This window comes from Leiobunum rupestre, chromosome 7 (assembly GCF_980474605.1).
Source record: "Leiobunum rupestre chromosome 7, qqLeiRupe1.1.hap1, whole genome shotgun sequence".
Taxonomy (NCBI): domain Eukaryota; kingdom Metazoa; phylum Arthropoda; class Arachnida; order Opiliones; family Sclerosomatidae; genus Leiobunum; species Leiobunum rupestre.
In genome coordinates this window covers 24,701,522-24,720,906 of record NC_143390.1, presented here as the reverse complement: position 1 = coordinate 24,720,906, position 19,385 = coordinate 24,701,522, and the positions used below count along the sequence as shown (strand labels likewise).

The 19,385-nt window shown below is 39.3% G+C and overlaps 1 protein-coding gene across 2 annotated transcripts; it reads left to right on the top strand.

Annotated features, from left to right (window-relative positions):
- The first annotated feature begins 307 nt into the window (after positions 1 to 307).
- LOC149935313 (putative MFS-type transporter C09D4.1) lies at positions 308 to 5,008 on the top strand. 2 transcript variants are annotated; one of them, XM_090153048.1, is made up of 12 exons: positions 308 to 879; positions 1,593 to 1,947; positions 2,020 to 2,198; positions 2,261 to 2,399; positions 2,768 to 2,929; positions 3,039 to 3,106; positions 3,790 to 3,893; positions 3,973 to 4,080; positions 4,307 to 4,412; positions 4,482 to 4,593; positions 4,659 to 4,790; positions 4,855 to 5,008. In XM_090153048.1, exons 2-11 carry the CDS (start codon positions 1,635 to 1,637, stop codon positions 4,748 to 4,750), a joined length of 1,383 nt encoding a protein of 460 aa, XP_090009174.1. In that variant the 5' UTR covers positions 308 to 879; positions 1,593 to 1,634; the 3' UTR covers positions 4,751 to 4,790; positions 4,855 to 5,008. The 2 variants fall into 2 exon arrangements, with proteins under 2 accessions (XP_090009174.1, XP_090009173.1); XM_090153047.1 differs by lacking the exon at positions 4,855 to 5,008 and having other exon boundaries at positions 309 to 879; positions 4,659 to 4,841.
- Positions 5,009 to 19,385: the final 14,377 nt, after the last annotated feature.

Below are 19,385 nucleotides of genomic sequence, written 5' to 3'. Positions count from 1 at the left end.
GGGCTTCAAAATTGGTAGCCTTCGTGGGAAATATGTTACGCGCCGCTATACAGCAGGGAAACTTCCGCAGATGCTTACTTCTACTTCTGCGTAAAAGGGGCCCACGCAGCTTGTATGTAGTAGTAAATGTTGAAAGTGCGGATTTAAGCGGTTAAGGAATACAAACAAACTACACGACGTAGGAATATTTTGGAAGGTATTCCGTAGAACGCGGGTAAGAGAAGGGGGGGGGGAGGAGCTTTGACTATTTTTTTAGCGTTCCGCTTAAGAATATTACTCGATCGCTATTGTCAAATCGAATTGAGAGCCTTACCCCTTTTTAACGGTATTTGAACATCGAGTTCTTTGTCAACTGGAAGCTGTTAACGGAGATGTAGTTCGCGGTTAGTAGTTCTAGTGCAACGCCGGACGATTTTTGGAATATATATTACCCTTCTACTTTCGTATTTGATTTTGAGCAACTCGAGCTGCGAGAGGGAAAGTGTCGTTTCGGGGCGTGTGTTCGCGTACAGTCTCTGAAGGCGCGAACGGAGAGCGGGACGAACTTGGCCGTAAATCGCTGGGAACCGTTGGAGCGAGCAGCCATGCGTAATTCGACGTTATTAGGGTATCAATTAGCGGCGAAAGTGGCTGCGACGGAAAAACATTATCATTTCATTCGGAACTCCGTTTTCACTTTCGTTCGACGATAAGACTCTAGTTGCGCGATTACGCGAAGAAAAACGCGCTTTTTTTTTCACTTTTTTTACGACCAAAAAATTACCAGCGAGATTTCTCAATAAAATTGGAGTTTGCGGGATAACGCTACTATTCTATATATTGGAAACTTTTTTCGTATCTACAATTTGCCAATAAGAAGTTTTCTCGAAAGTTGCGAAGGTAGGAACAATTATCTTAATTTCTAAAATAAGTTAATTTTTTTACTTAAAAACTAGTTTCGTCCTATATAGTTATATCTAGAATCCGCGTAAAATTTGGGTTTCCGAGAAACAATTTGACATTAAATATCTATTATACTTTAATCGTGGGCGCCGTTTCGCGCAAAATTCCCTTCTCCGTGGAATATACGCGGATCCCTGGCAGCCACAGCGCGCGGAATAATGGAAGAGTGGGCGGTTACAATAACCTTTAAACAAAAACCGGGGAGAAGAATCAGATTAAGTCTCTCATCACCAAAACGACTTTCGTTTTCGAGGAAAAACGTACAAATAAATAAGAATGACGCGTTGACAATATTTGTAACTCCCTCATATATAAACCTAAACGAGCTACGGAATAAACGAGTCTACACTCTATCGTTTATCAAATACATTCGGAGTTAACCTGCCTTGTAAATAACGTTCTGTAGAAACAATTGCCGCTATCCGTGTAAATAGCAAAATCTATTCTTTGTTGCGCCTTATCTTATCTGGTGAATGATAAATGTTTCTGAAACTTGCGATTCAATAACAAGGCGACCGTGTTAAGAATAGTATCTCCGTATCATTATATAAAATGAACGCTCGCTATTCCGAGTCCCGGAGCTGTTAATAAGCGGATCAATTAAGCGAGTTATCCTCAATGATAACGCGTTAGTTCTACTCTACCATTAGTGACACTTTCGCGGCAAACCAGTACCGTGAAAGGACGATTCGATGGAATCCGATGAAAAGCGAATGGCGGTCGAAGGAAGGGCGGCTGGGATGGAGGTCAAAGTGTCCAAACTCCGTTTCTTGATGCTCTTCATCTTCGGTCTGGACACCATCACATCCACCTTGACCTTTTCGGCCTACCCCATCATCTCGGACGTCATACAGGGCTACTACAACATCGACGCTTCGGATGTGAACTGGACGAACATGATCATGTCTTTGTCGTTCGTCATCGCGTTTCTACCATCGGTGGCTATGTTCGAGAGAGTCGGACTTCGGTTCGGGGTCACGGCCGGAATCGCCGGAGTAGCGATAGGTAACGTTGTTGTTATCGATTAGGCCTAATCATTTTTAAAAAACCGCTAAAATGGGACTGTGAATATCGCAGGGTTCTGGTCGCTGAGAGGTAGTTTACCAACGGACCACTTCTGGGTCATTTTAATCGGTCAAATATTCGTGGGACTCAGTCAAGTTTGTTTCTTGACCATTTCCCCCAGAGTCGCTTGCGTCTGGTTCGGAGCGAACGAAGTGTCCCGAGCGTGCGCGGTGGGGGTGTTTTGTAACATGGTAAGTGATCAAATTGCGGATGTTAGTTCACTTTCTTATACCGTTTTGGTTGAACATTTCAGATTGGTATAGGACTTAGTTGCGTCATTCCTCCGTTGGTGGTTAACAGCAAAGACAAGGAGGAACTGAACACGCAGCTATCTTATTTCACGTACGGATTGGCCGGAATCGCTACCCTGTCCTGCGTTCTAACACTCATAGGTTTGTTTTTTATATATATGTTAACCGAATTACTTGGCGCAATTGGTTATAGAAATCGGCGTTAAACTCGAATTTCTAAGAAAGTAAGAGATCCGAATATACGCGAGCAACCCTGAAACACACGTGGAAATGATATTCTTAAACCAAAACTGGAGGGGGGGATGAAACGGAGAAGAGGTTACGCGAAGAAAATGATTGTGGGCGGAGAGTCGTAACTCGTCGGCGCACCTGTCACGTTTGATGAAATGGCTTCCTCATTTCAAGGTTAACTTTACGGATTCATAATTACCTTTCTTCGCGGTAGTCCTACTACTCATCCCGACCTTGAATCTCTATTTACGGGAAAAATAAACCGAATATTTTAACAGGATTCAGGGAAAAACCGCATCACCCTCCGAGTCAGGCTCAGGCCCTGCTCAGGATAAGCAAAGGAGAAGAGAAGAAAGACGTTTCGACGACCAAAGAGCTGTTCAATCAACTCAAAGAGATACTGAGGAATAGAAACTTTATCCTACAAATGCTCTCTTCCGGTTAATATTTTGTTCTTCTAGTTAAAATCCTCGCTAAACACCGAAATAACTAAATTTAAACGAGAAAAACTCGTAATTTAGCGTTGTAAACAATTTCGTATCGTTTCAGGATTTATATTCTCATTGGGAATAACAGTCAATACGACTCTAAATCAAATCGTACTCACCCAATTTCCGGTACGATTCAATTCTTACAAGTTAAGAAATGCCGGAAAAGAAGGTTTATCGTGTGTTTCATGGAAATTATTAAAAATTAAACCATCTTTTCCGACCTCAATCAGTGGTGGCGCTAGGAGTTTTGGATGAGGATTTTTAATTTTTGGACCCATAAAAGGATTTTTAATTTTTGGACCCATAAAAGGATTTTTAATTTTTGGACCCATAAAAGGATTTTAAATTTTTGGACCCATAAAAGGATTTTAAATTTTTGGGACCATAAAAGAATTTTTAATTTTTGGGACCCATAAAAGGATTTTAAATTTTTGGGACCATAAAAGAATTTTTAATTTTTGGACCCATAAAAGGATTTTAAATTTTTGGGACCATAAATTTTTTTTTAATTTTTGGACCCATAAAAGGATTTTAAATTTTGGGACCCATAAAAGGATTTTTAATTTTTGGACCCATAAAAGGATTTTGATGTCTCTTTTTATTTCGTAAAGCTAGCAAAATATGGTGATTATTACATTTAAAAGTTAACCCCCCCGTATTTTAGTTTTTGGGCCCCCTTGGTAGGATTAGGGCCCGTCATATCAATGTAGGCCATAGCATACCTTGCCTAACCCCTGGTTTCGCCACTGACCTCAATGTATGTGAAAAGTGAACGTTAATTACGGAAAACAAATTTATTTTCTCATTAGGATGAAAACAAAGCCGTCGGAGTCATGGGTTTGTTGCTGGTCGTTTGCGGCTTACCAGGCGGAATTATATTCGGCTTTATATTGGACAAAACTCACAAATTTAAGTGGGTGGCCAATGCTTTTCGCGTTTAATTAGCGAGATCGACGGATAAAACTAAACTAACCTTTTGAAAATATTCGCAGGAGGATGTCATTTTTCGTATGCTTGGGTGTTCTTCTGAGTCTGTCATTCGTAACGGCATCTCTCTACCTAAACATCCCATCTTTGTACGCGGCTTGCGCTTGTGCGGGGTAAGAGGATACGCTCATTTATTTTTACGGTAAACGCAATCGTATTTCGGAAGCCAAGGCTCGCGGCTTCAATGTAATTCAATTTCCTAACCAAGGTCGCCAATGCGCGGGCTTGACACTCGATAATTTTACCTCAAAACAACATTTCCGCGAGTTCATATACTCCACCGTTTCGAATGAATAGACAGCCCTTATTCTTACACAATGTTTTTTTTAATTAAATTAGGTTTTTCATGGCTGGTTATCCGGCGGTTGGTTTTGAATTCGCCGTGGAATTAACGTATCCTCTGCCGGAGCTATTGCCATCCGGCTTAATTAGCTGTTCTGGAAATGTAGGAATCAATAAACAACCGCGTCTAATTGATTTAAAACTCTAACTCATTTCCCACGCATTTTTTTAGATAATTTCCATTCCATTAATATATTTGAGTGCCTGGATGGTACCCAAAGTAGGAGTTTTATACACAAATTTCGTTTTTATCGGGGTGGCGGTTATGGCCTGTTTGTGCACTTGTAAGTTTCAAAACTATATTGTGTATATATTTTCGCGGTTTTAAGCCTTTTCCGTCTCATTTCAGCTCTAGTGAAAGCCGATTTCCGAAGGCTGGCGGCGAACGAATCTCGAGATACTGACAGAAAGGAGGAGCTGGCCTTTTCCCAACCATTGTAAACCGTCTACCCCACCCCACCACCATCAAATTCTCATAATTGTACTATTAATTTTCACGCGAGGACCGCAATAAAACTATTTTTAATCTAAATTATTTTTAACAGAAGATTTTGTTACTTACGAGGAGTGTACCCGAGGTGTTAATCGCCGATTTTGATGCAACTCGGGGGGTATGTAGACCTCGGGGTAACATGAATTTTCACCAAGGGAAAAGTTACGCTGGGCTTCCGTTTTGCTATGGCAACCAAAAATGTTTTTGACAACTTAAAATGAAAAAATCTACATTTAATAAAGCATGGGATTTTCTCGGTTTTTGTCGATTTCAAAAAAAAATATTTAACGATATTCCGTTATTTATCAAATTCATTGAAATTTTCTCAATTTTACCCAGATTTGGTTGAAGTTTACCAAACTTGATGAATTTCACCCAAAATAGTTCAAATTTAGCATTTTAGTTGAGACTTAGTTAGTTTAACAAGTCTAAACCTGGGCTTCCACTATAGCGCCCGAAATTGGGCGTCACTCAACTTTGAGACGTATAAACATTTTAACGCGCGTAAAGAAACATAAATTATGAAGCGCGCTAGTGGAAACCAAAAGCTTTAGGTGAGACATAGAGGTACGCCACCATGTTAAAAGTCGCTTGGTGACTTAGGCCTAAGGTGGTGCCTTGGGTATTAGCCTATCTGATTATTATTATTATTATTTGACCACAAACCAAAAAAATATTCACCTATAATGGCGGGCATTACTAAAGCTACAGCTATGCCATTACCAAAGATAGTCAATATCTACGTACCCGGTACCCGCCATTAAATAGTCACCATTACACCGAATCTTGAAACCTAGTTTAATTCTCAATTTAAGTGGGTTTGATTTCCAGTTTTGACCAATGAAATTAAGTGAAACTCGCCTCGAAAATTGTTTTCAAACAGAGTGTGACTGTGGCTCTTAAGGGGGACGAATACAGTAAAAGCCTCTTTTTCGTTCAAGCTGAACGTTTCTGTTTTAACTATTACATAATTGAATTATATTTTTCTTATTAGGCTGAACCTTCCTCTAGTGCTTAAAATAATTTTGATAATTATAATATTAATAGTTCACGAGATATAAGGTCCTAACTAAAGGGTAGTTTGGGCGCTTGCCCAACTTGTTTAACTCCGGGGGTCCAAATTAAAACGTCATAACTTAATTACCTTTAAATTTAAAATTGTCAAAATTATTTTAGGCACTAAACAAGAGGCTGTTCTACACTTAAATATTAATTTTATAAGTTAAAATACAAAATTAAAAGAGCTCAGCTTGAAATAGCGCGAAAGTAGACAATGGCCACTGTAGTCTTCCCCCTTAAAGGGCAACGCAAGTGGCCATGCCGAGGGGTAAATTATCTGATAGATAAAAAGAACGACTGCGCATGCACTATCTGCCATAGCCTTTCAATCTGTAAAAAAGCAGAACCATGTTTGCCGAATTTAGTTTTCTAAATGCATGCATTCTTTAGTTGCAAAAATGGCCGAGGAAAGTGAAGTTTTCGAGTTTATATACCGACAAATCGGATACTTTATACAAAAAAAGTAATAAAACAAAGGTAAATATTCTGTCAGGGTATAATGATTGGGAAATTGTTAAGGGAGACTGGTTATAAGGCCAAGTATGTGAGGCTAGCGGCAGAGATATACCGCATCCAAGGCCTAATGTTTCAACCTCCATAATTTAAAATATTCAATTGGCTAATAATTTTTACCAAAACATTGTTAAATCGAAAATATCAACGTCAAACTCTTCGGAAACTAACTCGGTTCTTTTCTCCATAATAAATAAATTGAGCTAAGCCTAAAATCCTGGGTTCGCTAAGAAAATGTAAAAATTAGCGAATGAGAGCGAAATTACGACACGTGGTTACACCAAGTAGAATAAAAGTTTCGCGCGGTTTAAAATCCTCCTTGGAAAACCAATTTACGACTTGTAGAAGAAAACATAGTTCCAAATCAAGCGTTTCGAGCAACACATTTTCTGGGCGTAATTGTAAAAATAGTATATGTTAATGTTGTAGCTCCGTCCTATTTTCTGTCGACTGGAGAACAGTTTTCACCCATTTAGATCTCTTAAATAAATGTAGTTACCTTAGGTATGAAATATTTTGGCGAACATTTTATCAAGCTTAGAATTGTATAAAACAAGGAGGCGCAAGCTGCGAAAGTTATATGTTATTAATATACCCGCTTCAATATTGAGAAATTTAAACAATCAGAATAGAGCTTTGGTGGTGAAACTCTATATGCAATAAAAAGATGTGCGCAGTAAAAGTTTGAATACTTTTCTCAGTCTCTCTATTAAAGAGAATGTCACCTGAAATATTTCTGTCCCCACCAAAAATTAACGGTCTAATTATCATGATCATTATTACCAAAAGAAAAAATCCAACGTAACGATTTCCCAAATAACCCTGTTCATTATTCACGCTAGAAGTAAAAAATCGTACTTATGGCTAAAAACAGTATGTACCAGTAAACAGAAATCCTTGGAGGCTTTTTACACCTCGTTGACACCTCAAACAATTATCGACCTGATCATGAAGTACCGAATTTCCGCCCTTCAAAATTAGAAAACTCAATATTTTTCGTAGGGTTGTTAATTTTCCGGAAAAATAAAATGCGGAAAAATTTCCAGAAAATTTTCCGGAAAATTTTCCGCAAATCGGAAAAATAAAAAATTTAAACATATATTACTTTTCAAGGGTTTTTAATGTTTTAAACTTTTTATCGATTTAAAATGACTAATATCAGTAAACATACTACAAAACAATAATAGTGTTACATTTCAACCAGTTTAAACTAGTCTATAGGTTTAGTTTTACTTTTAGATTAGAAAAAATGAGGTGAAAATGCCGCTTTATTTAAATTTGCAAACAATATATTAGACAAATCATGGAATGAAAACGTTTTTAATATTTTTCGGAAAAATACGGAAAATTTTCCGGAAAAAAGGCCTCCGTAATTTTCCGCGGAAAATTTTCCGACTTACAACACTAATTTTTCGAAAAAAAAAGGAAATTGGGGAAAAAAAGGTAATATTCGTCTTTGTCAAGGAAACAATGAAAATTACTACTATTTTCAATTAGGTCAACATATTTTTCATTGTTGTTCATTGAGAAATAAATATTGTTTTTTTTTTGTTTTTTTTTTGTATAAAGCCAGATACTGCTGCACTATAAGCGAAGTGGTAATTATCCTATACCTGATTATCAAGTCCATTGTAAACATTGAATTTTAGCAAATTTTGAAGTTATTCGTTTTGGACTCGTTGTTAAAATAGTTACTTTGAAACTTTCGTCTAATTCAGTAATTCTCGTTCCGTGTTAATTTATTTTTCCGAAATTAGCTATTAGTACAAATAGTTATACAATAAATTTACTGAGAAAAATAATCCTTAATTTGGTATGAAAATGACGTACATATTCCGGTTTACGTCATTTTCATGTGTCAATATTATAGAGACAAAATATGATATCTTAGGCGTTTTATGTTAAGATTCAACAGGGAAAATTTTGGGGAATTTTAAAAATTAAGAGGGAAAAGGGGGAATTTGTTAGCTCACCTAGTACCGAAAAAAGGGAATTTAATTTTTCCCAAAGTGGAAGCACTGCACATACAGCGAGCAGACGCTTCACAATTTAAATGGAACCGTATTTAGGTGAAATCACGGTTTATATATTTACACAGGTTAGACTACTTGTACCTTCATAGTTCATACGTGCTAGCGTTTTGAGCTTCTTAAGTTCTTCTGACAGGCAACCCTGTTTTCTACTATGCTACTGGTACGCCCTCTAATGTATATAAATAGTACTAATTAATTTATTATAAATTAAATTTTTATAAATTTTAATTATAAATACACTAATGAGCTACCGTATTTATAATTTGATAATATGTATTTTAATTTTTTTTAATTATCTACGATACATTTAAATTTAAAATATAGGTGACACTCCATTTTTAAATATAAATATTATTTTAACAATAGTTGATTATAGTTCAGAAACTTTACAAAAGCAGGCGCTGTAGGCGCGAAGTAGAATTTTTCAAATTCTCTTAACGCGGGAGTAGCTCATAAGCGTCCATCTCTGAGCCGAAGTAGTCTAACCTGTGTAAATATATAAACCGAGGTGAAATATAGACATTATATTATCAAATTTTTAATGGCGTCTGCTTTAACCGCTAGCTACCTAGGTTACAATGGTGAACCAAAGGGGGTGTAGCGATAAATTTCGGTCGCGAATTATTTTATAAACTCATGATTTCAACGTCACTCTCTCGTCGAAGTGCGCGTGTTACCCTATATTGGAAATAAAAGCCTCGCGTGTAGTCAAGAGCGTTTGCCCACTTCCTGCCGTAACTCCGAAATAATTAGCTCCATAGCTACCATGGTAACCAACTGTAGATAATACTACGGCCAGCTTCGATGATGCGCTGTTCCCGCAACAGCGCATCATCAAAGTTGGCGGTGATAGCACTAAGGTAGCTATGAGCAACAAACACAAGGAGAACGCAGCTAGCCTTTAAACACGCTAAAGTAGTGTTGTGCACAAATTTCCTTCACACTGAAAGTTTTACGGGCGGGGGGAGGGAGACAATTTCCAAATATTCCCCTTCGGATGGCAGCAGGCGCTAAAGCGTCTAACCAATGAAAATTGTACGCAAGAAAATCCACGACTTTTGACGGGTTGCGTTCTCCTTGTGTGGGCAGTGCTGTGTTTGTTGCTCCTAGATGGCAGCTAGGAGTAACAAACACAAGGAGAACGCAGCTGCCTTTAAACACGCTAACGAAGGGTTGTGTACGAATTTCATTCGAGGAGCGTCACGAGCCTTTACGCTGAACGTTTTACGGGCGGGGGGAAGACAATTTAAGAATTTTCCCCTTCCGATGGCAGCAGGCGCTAAAGCGTCTAGCCAATGAAAAATGTAAACAAGAAAATCCACGACTTTTGACGGGTTGCGTTCTCCTTGTGTGGGAAGTGCTGTGTTTGTTGCTCCTAGATGGCAGCGACCGAAATCCCATTCGTCCGAATGTACCATTCAACCGAATTCCAAACCGCGTTTTACGCGGTTTTCATTCAATATACCGTTAGTGATACATATTTATATATCATAGGTTACGTGACGATAGTATATCTAATTTGGACTAAACTATGTCTTAAATATTTATTATTTCGTACCGACGTGTATTTTTAGACCTTTTTCCCTTGAAATTTGATATTTTCCGGGTTTAATTTTGGAAAATAACCTTGATAAGACCCGACGTTAAATAGTTGCCTACCATATCTAACCTAACCCAACCTAACCTAACCTAACCTAACCTAACCCAACCCAACCCAACCTGAACCAGGGACGGACTGGCTAGTAGTTGGTACCACCGGCTACGCAGTCGTGTTGGCCCCATTTCCCATTAATTCCAAGGTTTTCCTATTTGGCCGCCTGGGCCAGTCCGGGCCTGACCTGAACTAACCTAACCTAACCTAGCCCAACCTGAACTAACCTAACCTAACCTAGCCCAACCTGAACTAACCTAACCTAACCTAACCCAACCCAACCTAACCTAACCTAACCCAACCTGAACTAACCTACCCGAAGTGAAAACGAACCAGATTTAAATTTCCCATTCAACTGAATCCCGCCATGTTGGGCTATAAACGAAAATACTTTTCGGTTCAATGGGATTCGGTCAAATGGGATTCGGTCCAATAGTATACAACCGTACTATATTATCTTTGATTTAACTTCGCGCTTTTTTTTGCCGTTTTTAAAAATATCCGCCCGGAAGAACCATTAGTGCCACGGAAGAACATGGGCACCGCGGCGTCACCTAGACTCATTATAGTATCATAAAATAACAACACTGTAAAATTATAATAAAATTAAATTTTTTTATAGCATATAGCTTCAAACAGGAAATTATATATGTACACTGCACATACTTCGAATGTCTTTAGTTCTTTAGCTCGATTAAAGCCCGACAAAGGGTTAAAAACCCATCACGTTGAGACTAGGAGTAGCGCTAATCGTACAGGTCCAAGTACGTAGCAAGGGACTTCCGGAACTGAGCACGACCGGGAACGTCCTTTAGGTACTCCGGAAGGGAATTCCACTCTTGTATGGAGGAGTGGAGAAATGAATGTTTGCGGACGGCAAGTCTGAAGCCCGGAAGGATTATACAGGTGACCCGATTCCAGTCAGACAAGACCGCCGAGAGGGGGGGGGGGGGGTGAGGGCACCACAGGAGCAATGAACCACGCTATTTACGATAATGAGCCGCTTAAGACGGCGGCGCAAAGTTAAGGTGTCCCATTTGTTGTTCTTGAGCACGTTTGTCATCGACGTACTCCACGCGAAACCAACGCTGGTCGCGAAGCGAAGGGCACGTCGCTGGATATTGTCAACCACGTGGACGCCACTTGCAGTTGATGGGGACCAGACGCCCGAACTGTACTCCAGGATTGGAAGGACGTAAGTTTTAACTCCTACCGACTTCGTCGCAAAGGAGCAGCGGGACAAGTGTCAGCGGATAAAACCCAAGGCCCTAGCGGCTTGGGCAATGACACGGTTCATGTGGGTGTACCACTCCAGGGTGTCTGTTAAGGTAACTCCGAGATATTTTTTAGATGAGACGTGCGCGGGTCAGCACCTTGAAGGACATATTTCGCTGAGTGAACTGGCTGACCAACTCTGCGAAGAGAGAGAACTGAGCACTGTGCAGAGTTTAGTGATAGCAGCCACTGCTCACTCCACTTGCCGATGGTGTCGAGGTCGGATAGAAGAGTAACGCAGTCCTGTGTCGAGAAGATCGGCCTGGAGAGTGCTACGTCATCCGCGAAGATGTAAAGTTGGGAGACGACGTTGTCTCCGATGTCGTTGAAGTAGATGATGAAGAGGAGAGGCCCCAGGACCGATCCTTGTGGTACGCCAGAGGAAGCAGGGAGCCAGTCGGAGGTGGCCCCGGGGAGTACCACTCGAAACTCCCTGTAAGCTCAAAGCGGGTTCTGGGTCCTACCCCTGACCCCGTAGGGGTAAAGTTTGGCCTTGAGGAGCTCATGCGGAACCGAATCAAAGGCTTTGCGAAAGTCAAGGAAAATGATATCCACTAAGGAATACAGCGAATGCACATGGAGAAACGGTTGGGGCCTGAACTACGACGAATGTAAGACGAAGCGCGTATTTTCATTGGCTGGTCATCTTCACTAATGGATTTAAGAAACCCCTATTCGTTCTGAGACTGAGTTTCTGGGATAACTTATAAAGTTCTTCCCGAAAACCTCGGTTGTATTCATCAGGGTCCCATAATCTTCCAAGTGTATATAATTAGAATTTCCTATGGTACATTAATCCATAATTTTGATCCAAACATTTACTTACCTTCAATTTTAACCGTAAACTCCTTCCACTTATGAAGAACTTCTGCTAATGCACGAAATCTAACTGCCTGCTTTCCATGTGAAGAATAAGTGGATTAGGCGACTTGTTTAACCAAAAGACGTTAAACATTTTGGGAATTCCAGGGTCCCTTTATCTCATGAAAAACATAAAAGTATGTGACGTAGTAGTAATACGTCAAGTCCTAACCAAAAATAAATTGTTTATTCAAAACGAGCATAAAGGGAAACTCTATGAATACTTAGTAACGTTTTCTACCACCAGATGGAGTAAAGACATACTCAGCATCAGACATATGTCTCTATGCTCAGCATCGCGCTGAATTATTACACTCACGCTGAAATAACTAGAGGCCTGCAAACTTCGAAACATCTTTTAAATTTTATCTTATCATGATGATGTTTAAAATAATAAAGTTCTGCCATTTAGTATAACCATAAGTGGCATAATTACCCTAAGTGTGCCAATAAGAGCCTTTCCCATAGAAATTCACAATGAGAGCTTGTTTTGGGGGGATGTACGATAATGGCGGCGCCCAGTAAACGTTTCTAAAAAGAGTGTATAGATAATAATACTAGTGAAATGGTAGTAAATAAGTACAGTATTGTTATTACTAGCGTAAATGTTTTAGTTTAATAGTATCATATGTAACAGTTACTCATAAGTGTGCCTCTGTTTAACATCTCTGTATTAAAAGTTTAAATGAGACCTTGTTTCACAGCCACCAAAGAAAATACAGCACTACCGTCGCGTAAAACTGGTTTTAACTTCCTTCCCTCCCCGCCAGAACTACTTTTGATGACGATAAAACCGTCATCGACTGGGAAGTGACGTCATATCCTTGCAACAAGGTCTCATTGTGAAAAAGTTCTTTCTAGCACACTTATGATTAAATAAGTTACATATTATAGTATGTAAAAAAGTTAGCTCTTTCTCGTTTTGGAAACAAGTGGTCCCTATTTTAATAAAATACATTCTATTAAACATGTATATTTACCTCTCCGAGGGGACTTTGTACCCTAGGAGGGGTTATACAACCAACGTATCTGTCTGTCTGTGGGCGGGTCTGTCTGTCAGGCCGGCGAACGCTTTCGCATTTTCGGGGCAAAGCGTAATCACTGCGTACCCAGTTTCTTAGAATCAGGGAAAAGGTTTTGCCAAAAGCGCCCCCTTTTTGTCATTGGGTGTAGTATAATTTTTTAATCGGCCGGGATTCGAACCCGAGCCCTCTTGAACGACAGGTGAACGTTCTACCGCAGAACCACGGATACAGTAACGCTTGCGAGGAGAGGTATATTTTGGCTTGTCAACTTATTTTTCAATGTGTTTAACAGTTCAAGTTCTAGCAGTCTTTTAAAAGGCTGTCGCTATTTCTAGGGGGGGGGGGCAGTTTTTCCCCTTAGGCGCCGCCGACGCCGATTATTTTCTGCAAATCGGCGCGCCACGCCGCCGCCGTTGAAGATTGGTTCGGCGCTATGCTCTAGGTGCAGTGGAAGGCCGCCACCCGGCGGTGAACAGCCAAGCCTGCACCGCCGAGGGTGACGCAATACTTAGATGGTGTACAGCCAAAGGCCGGGGTGATGATGAAGGGTAAATACTTAGGTGGTGAACGCGTAAAGGCGGGGTGAACTAGCAATGCTCTGTTTAACGAAAGAGTGACGCAATACTTAGGTGTTGAACAGTCAAAGGTAGGGGTGGTGAACGTAGAAAGTCAGGGTGGTGCTGGGTGGTGAACGTACAAAGGCTCATGTACCCAAAATTGGACCGCAAGCTTTTTTTTTCTTTTTAGGGGAATCTCTATGGGAGTTTAACATTACAATAAAGCTAATAGGTCCAGTTTAGGTTACTTTTAATCCGAAATAGGGTACAAAGGGCCTGTAATGGTGACTTTGGTTGCTTTTAGGGTACTTTTGGTCCATTTTGGTCCATTTTTGGTTACATCAGAAAAGCAGTTGGAAAAACGAAGAGCCGCAATTTTACCACTCCTCCACCCCAATATCTATAATTCTAAGCAATGATTTTTCCCTGTTACTATGATCATCCAATCCTATTGTGACAACTGTTTAGAAGACACGGAAATGCGTGTGGTTATTATTATAAATGTTAAAGAACATCTATACGTACCACTGTTTAATGTTTATATACAAATCCATACAACAGCCTTATCATATATTTACTATAGCATATAATAATAGTATTCAACTAAGATCAAATGACAATATCGCTGTGCCGACTGCAAATACCACAAAAAATTAAAATATCTTTTCTATTATGGTATCAAGACCTTTAACAATCTACCTAACCATGTACAAAACACCCCAAATGTAAACAGTTTTAAAAAATGTATAAAATATATTATTAGCAACCTATAATATACCCGAAAAAAGTGAAAAAGAAAAACCGAGGGGCTAACCACTCTTAGAAAATCTGTACACCGGATTACGCTTAGATTACCACTGCCAAAGGCAGGGACTTCAAAGATTACGCGTAATCCCATTAGTACAGTCAAAAGTACGGCTCTGCACACCGATTACGCGGAGTGATCAGCCCCTCGAGAAAAACCTATATAATGATTTTATACGGAAATCGGTTTTTGTAATTATGGAAGTGTACGTGTTTCCTTTTTTTTTCTCTCTTTTGTTGTTGTTGTTTATTTTTTTTTTTAATTTATTTTAAATATTTATTTTCTATTGGATTTTTTTTGGATTTTTTTTCCCCGATGAACCCTGCCTAAACTTGGCCTAAAAGTCTTATAAGACTTGGCCATACAAATTAGCAATGTATAATAATAAGTTACAAATAATAAAAAATGATTTGATTTGATTTTGATTTGAAATATCGACTACATTGAGATTTATAAAAAAATTACTTTAAAAACCTTTTTAAATGAGGAATTTTGTAAATGCATGGTCGCTAGAATAGTCTGTAACGCTAAACAACTTTGAAAATAAAAACTAGTGGTTTTAGGAAAAATGTGTCATTCCTTAAAATGGATTTCAGGTTGCAACATCCTTTTAACGGTCTTATCGCAGGTGCGACTCAGTCTGGAAAATACTTTTTCGTGGCTAGTCTTATCAAATATAAAAAGATACGTGTATTAGCCCGGGGAAATTACCTTTTAAAGTGAAACTAATTAGGAACAAGCTAATTCCAACGGATATTGTAAGTACTAGTGGTGCTTATTATGGGAAAATATTTTTTCCTAACTTCCGGTGGGGGGAATACCCCCAAAATTGGCCGCCATCTTGGAATATTTTTTTCCGGTTTACTCCAAAACGGTTGGTCGCACATACATCTTTCCAATTGACAAAATTACGCGACGACAATTACATATCTAACGATATTTGAACCATGGCAGTGCGCCATACGGTTCAAATGTTACCGGTATTTTTCGAATGGCCGCCATCTTGGAAATTGTGTGTTTTTTTTTACTCTACAACCGTTTGTTGCAGTTACAATATCTTAAGGTGCTTAATTTAGAACAGACGATTATCTACTCAACGGTATTTGAACCTGGTTCAAAAGTTACCGGTATTTGTTGAACAACCGTCATCTTAGAAAATGATTCCTGATACTTCCAAATGGTTCGTCGGACTTAAAATCAGTTAAGGAAAGTAATTAAGAACATATGATTACCTACCTACCTACCTAACAGTATTTGAACCACCTACATGCACTGTATGGTTCAAAAGTTACCGGTATTTCCTTCACTGAATATGTTCAAAACATGGATTTTTCTGTGAAAACCAAAACCAATTAAACGAGGTACCATTGCTTTAAAACTTTATTTAGCTGGTTAATCGTCAAAAATATCGCTTATTTCTTCTTCACATACATCTTTATAGTTATTTAAACAAGAAATCCCGTTACATTCAACGCACATATACATAGCACTACATTTCATACCACATTTTCGTCATGGACGTGAACACAAGACACTTTGTAACCAAATCTGGATGGTTCTTAAAGAGTTTCAGGACGGTAAGTTTTCCTTTTTTGTAAATGGTGGAAGTTGTGTCGCAACCAGAAAACGCACGCACGAATAGTATAACGTCAGCTAAATTTCCTAATTCCTCTCTTAGTTTATGTGTCTGTTAATTTATCGGCTTTGGATGACTTCCCTGGTCTCAATATGAATATGTTCGTATTAGACGAGTGGTAGATAAGCAGTACCATTACATCGGTATCGTCTGCTACTACGACGACGCAACGGTTTTTAGTACTGTAGTTCTGAGCAGTTGATACAATCACCGCGTCTGCGTCACCTTTCGCTTGAACTACTAAAATTTTGGCGAATTTTAATTTATCTGATATCTTCAAAATAAAAGATTTTTTATTAAAAACGTTGTTAAAGAAGTCGGCTTGGTTGACTGTGTTAACCATATCGTCCTGAAGAATAATATCTGGAGTATATTTCGAAATTTTTAAGCTTCTTGTTTGCTCTTGGTACTTAGTCGAATATATATGTTCATCATAGCCGTCAAAAACCACAACGCAGTTAGCCCGGTAGTGATATTTGATAAAGTTGACATATTGGTCGTAGATTTCGCGGTAAGTAGATGGCCGCTGCCATACTACTTTATGTAGTAAATGCCCGCCGTCAATGACATATACTTTATCTCCGTCTGGAAGTGTTGAGTTCGCGGGGCAACTGAAATTGGGGGAACTGTTGTGATGTTTTCGAAAAAGTATAAAGAGGGCGACCTTCTAGTCGATGCGGTAAATTACCTAATGAGATCTTTTTTCATCAAAGACTATAAAAAAAGCTACAAACCAAATATTTACTACCCTCTCTTCTCTTTCGGCTCTGGCGAGTAGGGAAAATATTGAGTTCAGAACAATTAGAGAAGGTACGTTCCAAACAATACACTCGGTGGCGCTGGAATGAAGAAAAGCTTTATTTACGTAATTTATCTTTCTGACACACAATTGGGTCTTATAAGTTTAGAATAATTCCGCGCACGGAGATGTTCCAAAACCATTCTGGTAGATGATTCGCTTTTTCTAATTTACTCTTCGACGGATTTTAAGTGCTACCAGCCGTTTGGGAGGAAATTAAAAAGAAATCCAAAATGTTCAAGATGGCAGCTATTTGAAAATCGCATGTAACTTTTGAACCATACATCACACGTCGATGGTTGAAATACCTTTAGGTAGATAATCGTCTGCTCGTGGTTTCTTCTACTTACGACTTTTATGTGCAATCAACCGATTTGGAGTAAAAAGAGAAAAACCACAATTTCCAAGATGGCGGCCATTCGGAAAATACCGGTAACCTTTGAACCGTATGGCGCATTGCCATGGTTCAAATATAGTTCGATAGGTAATCGTCGTATAGTAGTTTTGTTTATTTGCAAGATTTATGTGCGACCAATCGTTATGGAGTTAACAGGAAAAAACCAAAATTTCCAAGATGGCGGCCACTTTTGGGGGTGTTCCCCCAACCGGAAGTCAGGAATTTTTTTTCCCATAATAAGCACCACTAGTACTTACAATATCCGTTGGAACTAGCTTGTTCCTAATTTGTTCCAGGTTTGACCTTTATTTCGGCTAATTTCCCCGGGCTATATTTCGCCCCCACCAGAGATAATTATATGGTGCTATACGGAATAATAATAATAATAATCAGCTAGGCTAATACCCAAGGCACCACCCTAGGCCTAAGTCATCGAGCGACTTTTAAAGCCTTTTAATTCAGGTGGCCGGGTTACAATGCGTAGGAGGGTGGTGGCAAGCCCTGCAAGCCACGCGAGCCAACAGCTCCCTAAACTAACTATTACCGTTAACCTCAACAAGTTTTTATGGAAGGGGAAACCGAAGATCTCGGGGGAAAACCCCTTAAAACCAGTGGGGAGAGAACTTGCAAACTCAGGGCAGAAGGAGTTGTTCCGAGTTTTCACCCAGTGCCACAAGTTGGGAGGCGAAAGTGCTAACCACTCCGCCACCCCACCGAAACTGTTTAATTCGGTATTAGATGATACACCCACAGTTGAATTTCACGAAGGATTATTAGACGCTAAAATTTTAGACCCAAATGTCAAGAATTTTGTTATTCTTGATGATTTACTTTGTGAAATATCAAATAACAAGGATGTCCCTAATTAATTGTGTATAAGAGGTTCTCATCATAAAAACACGTCAGTTTTTGTACTTATGCAAAATTGGTATTATCCTGGGAAGGAAATTAGAACGTTAAATTTAAACGCGCACTATCTGATAATTTTCAAGACACCCCGTGACAAATCGGTGATATTTCATTTGGCTAGACAGATTTCCCCAACTAACAGTAAATACGTCATCGACGCCTTTCATCAAGCAATCGCTGGAGACTTTGGGTATTTATGGGTGGATTTGACCAACTATGTCAGATGATCACAGACTACGAATCGGACTTATACCAGGAGAAGAAGCTGCTGTTTTTATTCCAAAATGAAGAGAATTCATAGTCATAAGGAGTGTACCCAAAACTCTTGTTAAAAATAAATTACCATTTTCTATCTCCATTGGTAATGCGGTCCCTACTGATAAACTAAATGAATCGGGAAGGGTTCCCCAAACTGAGAAACCGAATGACTCGGAAGGTGAATACTATTTTGATTTACCGCAAAGTCCCGAGTCTATGGATAGAAACGGGTTATTGAATTGGATAAAATTGAAATAAAGAATATAAACTTATATTGCGTGTCATTTTATTTCACTTACGTTTTCGACTTCAACATGGAAGGAAGCATCGACCCCACTCCCACTGGGTTGATAATCTCTTAAACATTGGCGCATCATGCTTGCGGCTTTACTGTGTATACCGTCCACCTTCGGCCAAGCCTGCCTACACAAAGAGTGTGAACCAACTTATCACCCAGCTCACTAGCGCCAGCTCCGACCTAATAATTATGGGAGACTTTAACTACCCCTCCATAGACTGGCTAACCAATACGAGCCCCAGTTCGGAAGTCACCAGCTTTCTGCACTACTTCCTTTCCTCGAACTTAACCCAATGTGCCAGAGCAACCACGCACGACAACACTAAAGAACTATCCTTTTCTTATTTAAAATCACCTAAAGTTATAACGGCGTTTTTGCTATTATTTATTATTATCGTTTTTGAGCTATTTGAGTTCGCGTACTGGTATCACGAACGGAAACTGAACTGTACGATGAATGGATACGCTTAAAGAAATTTACTTTAGTGTAAAGGACCCCGGAAGTTA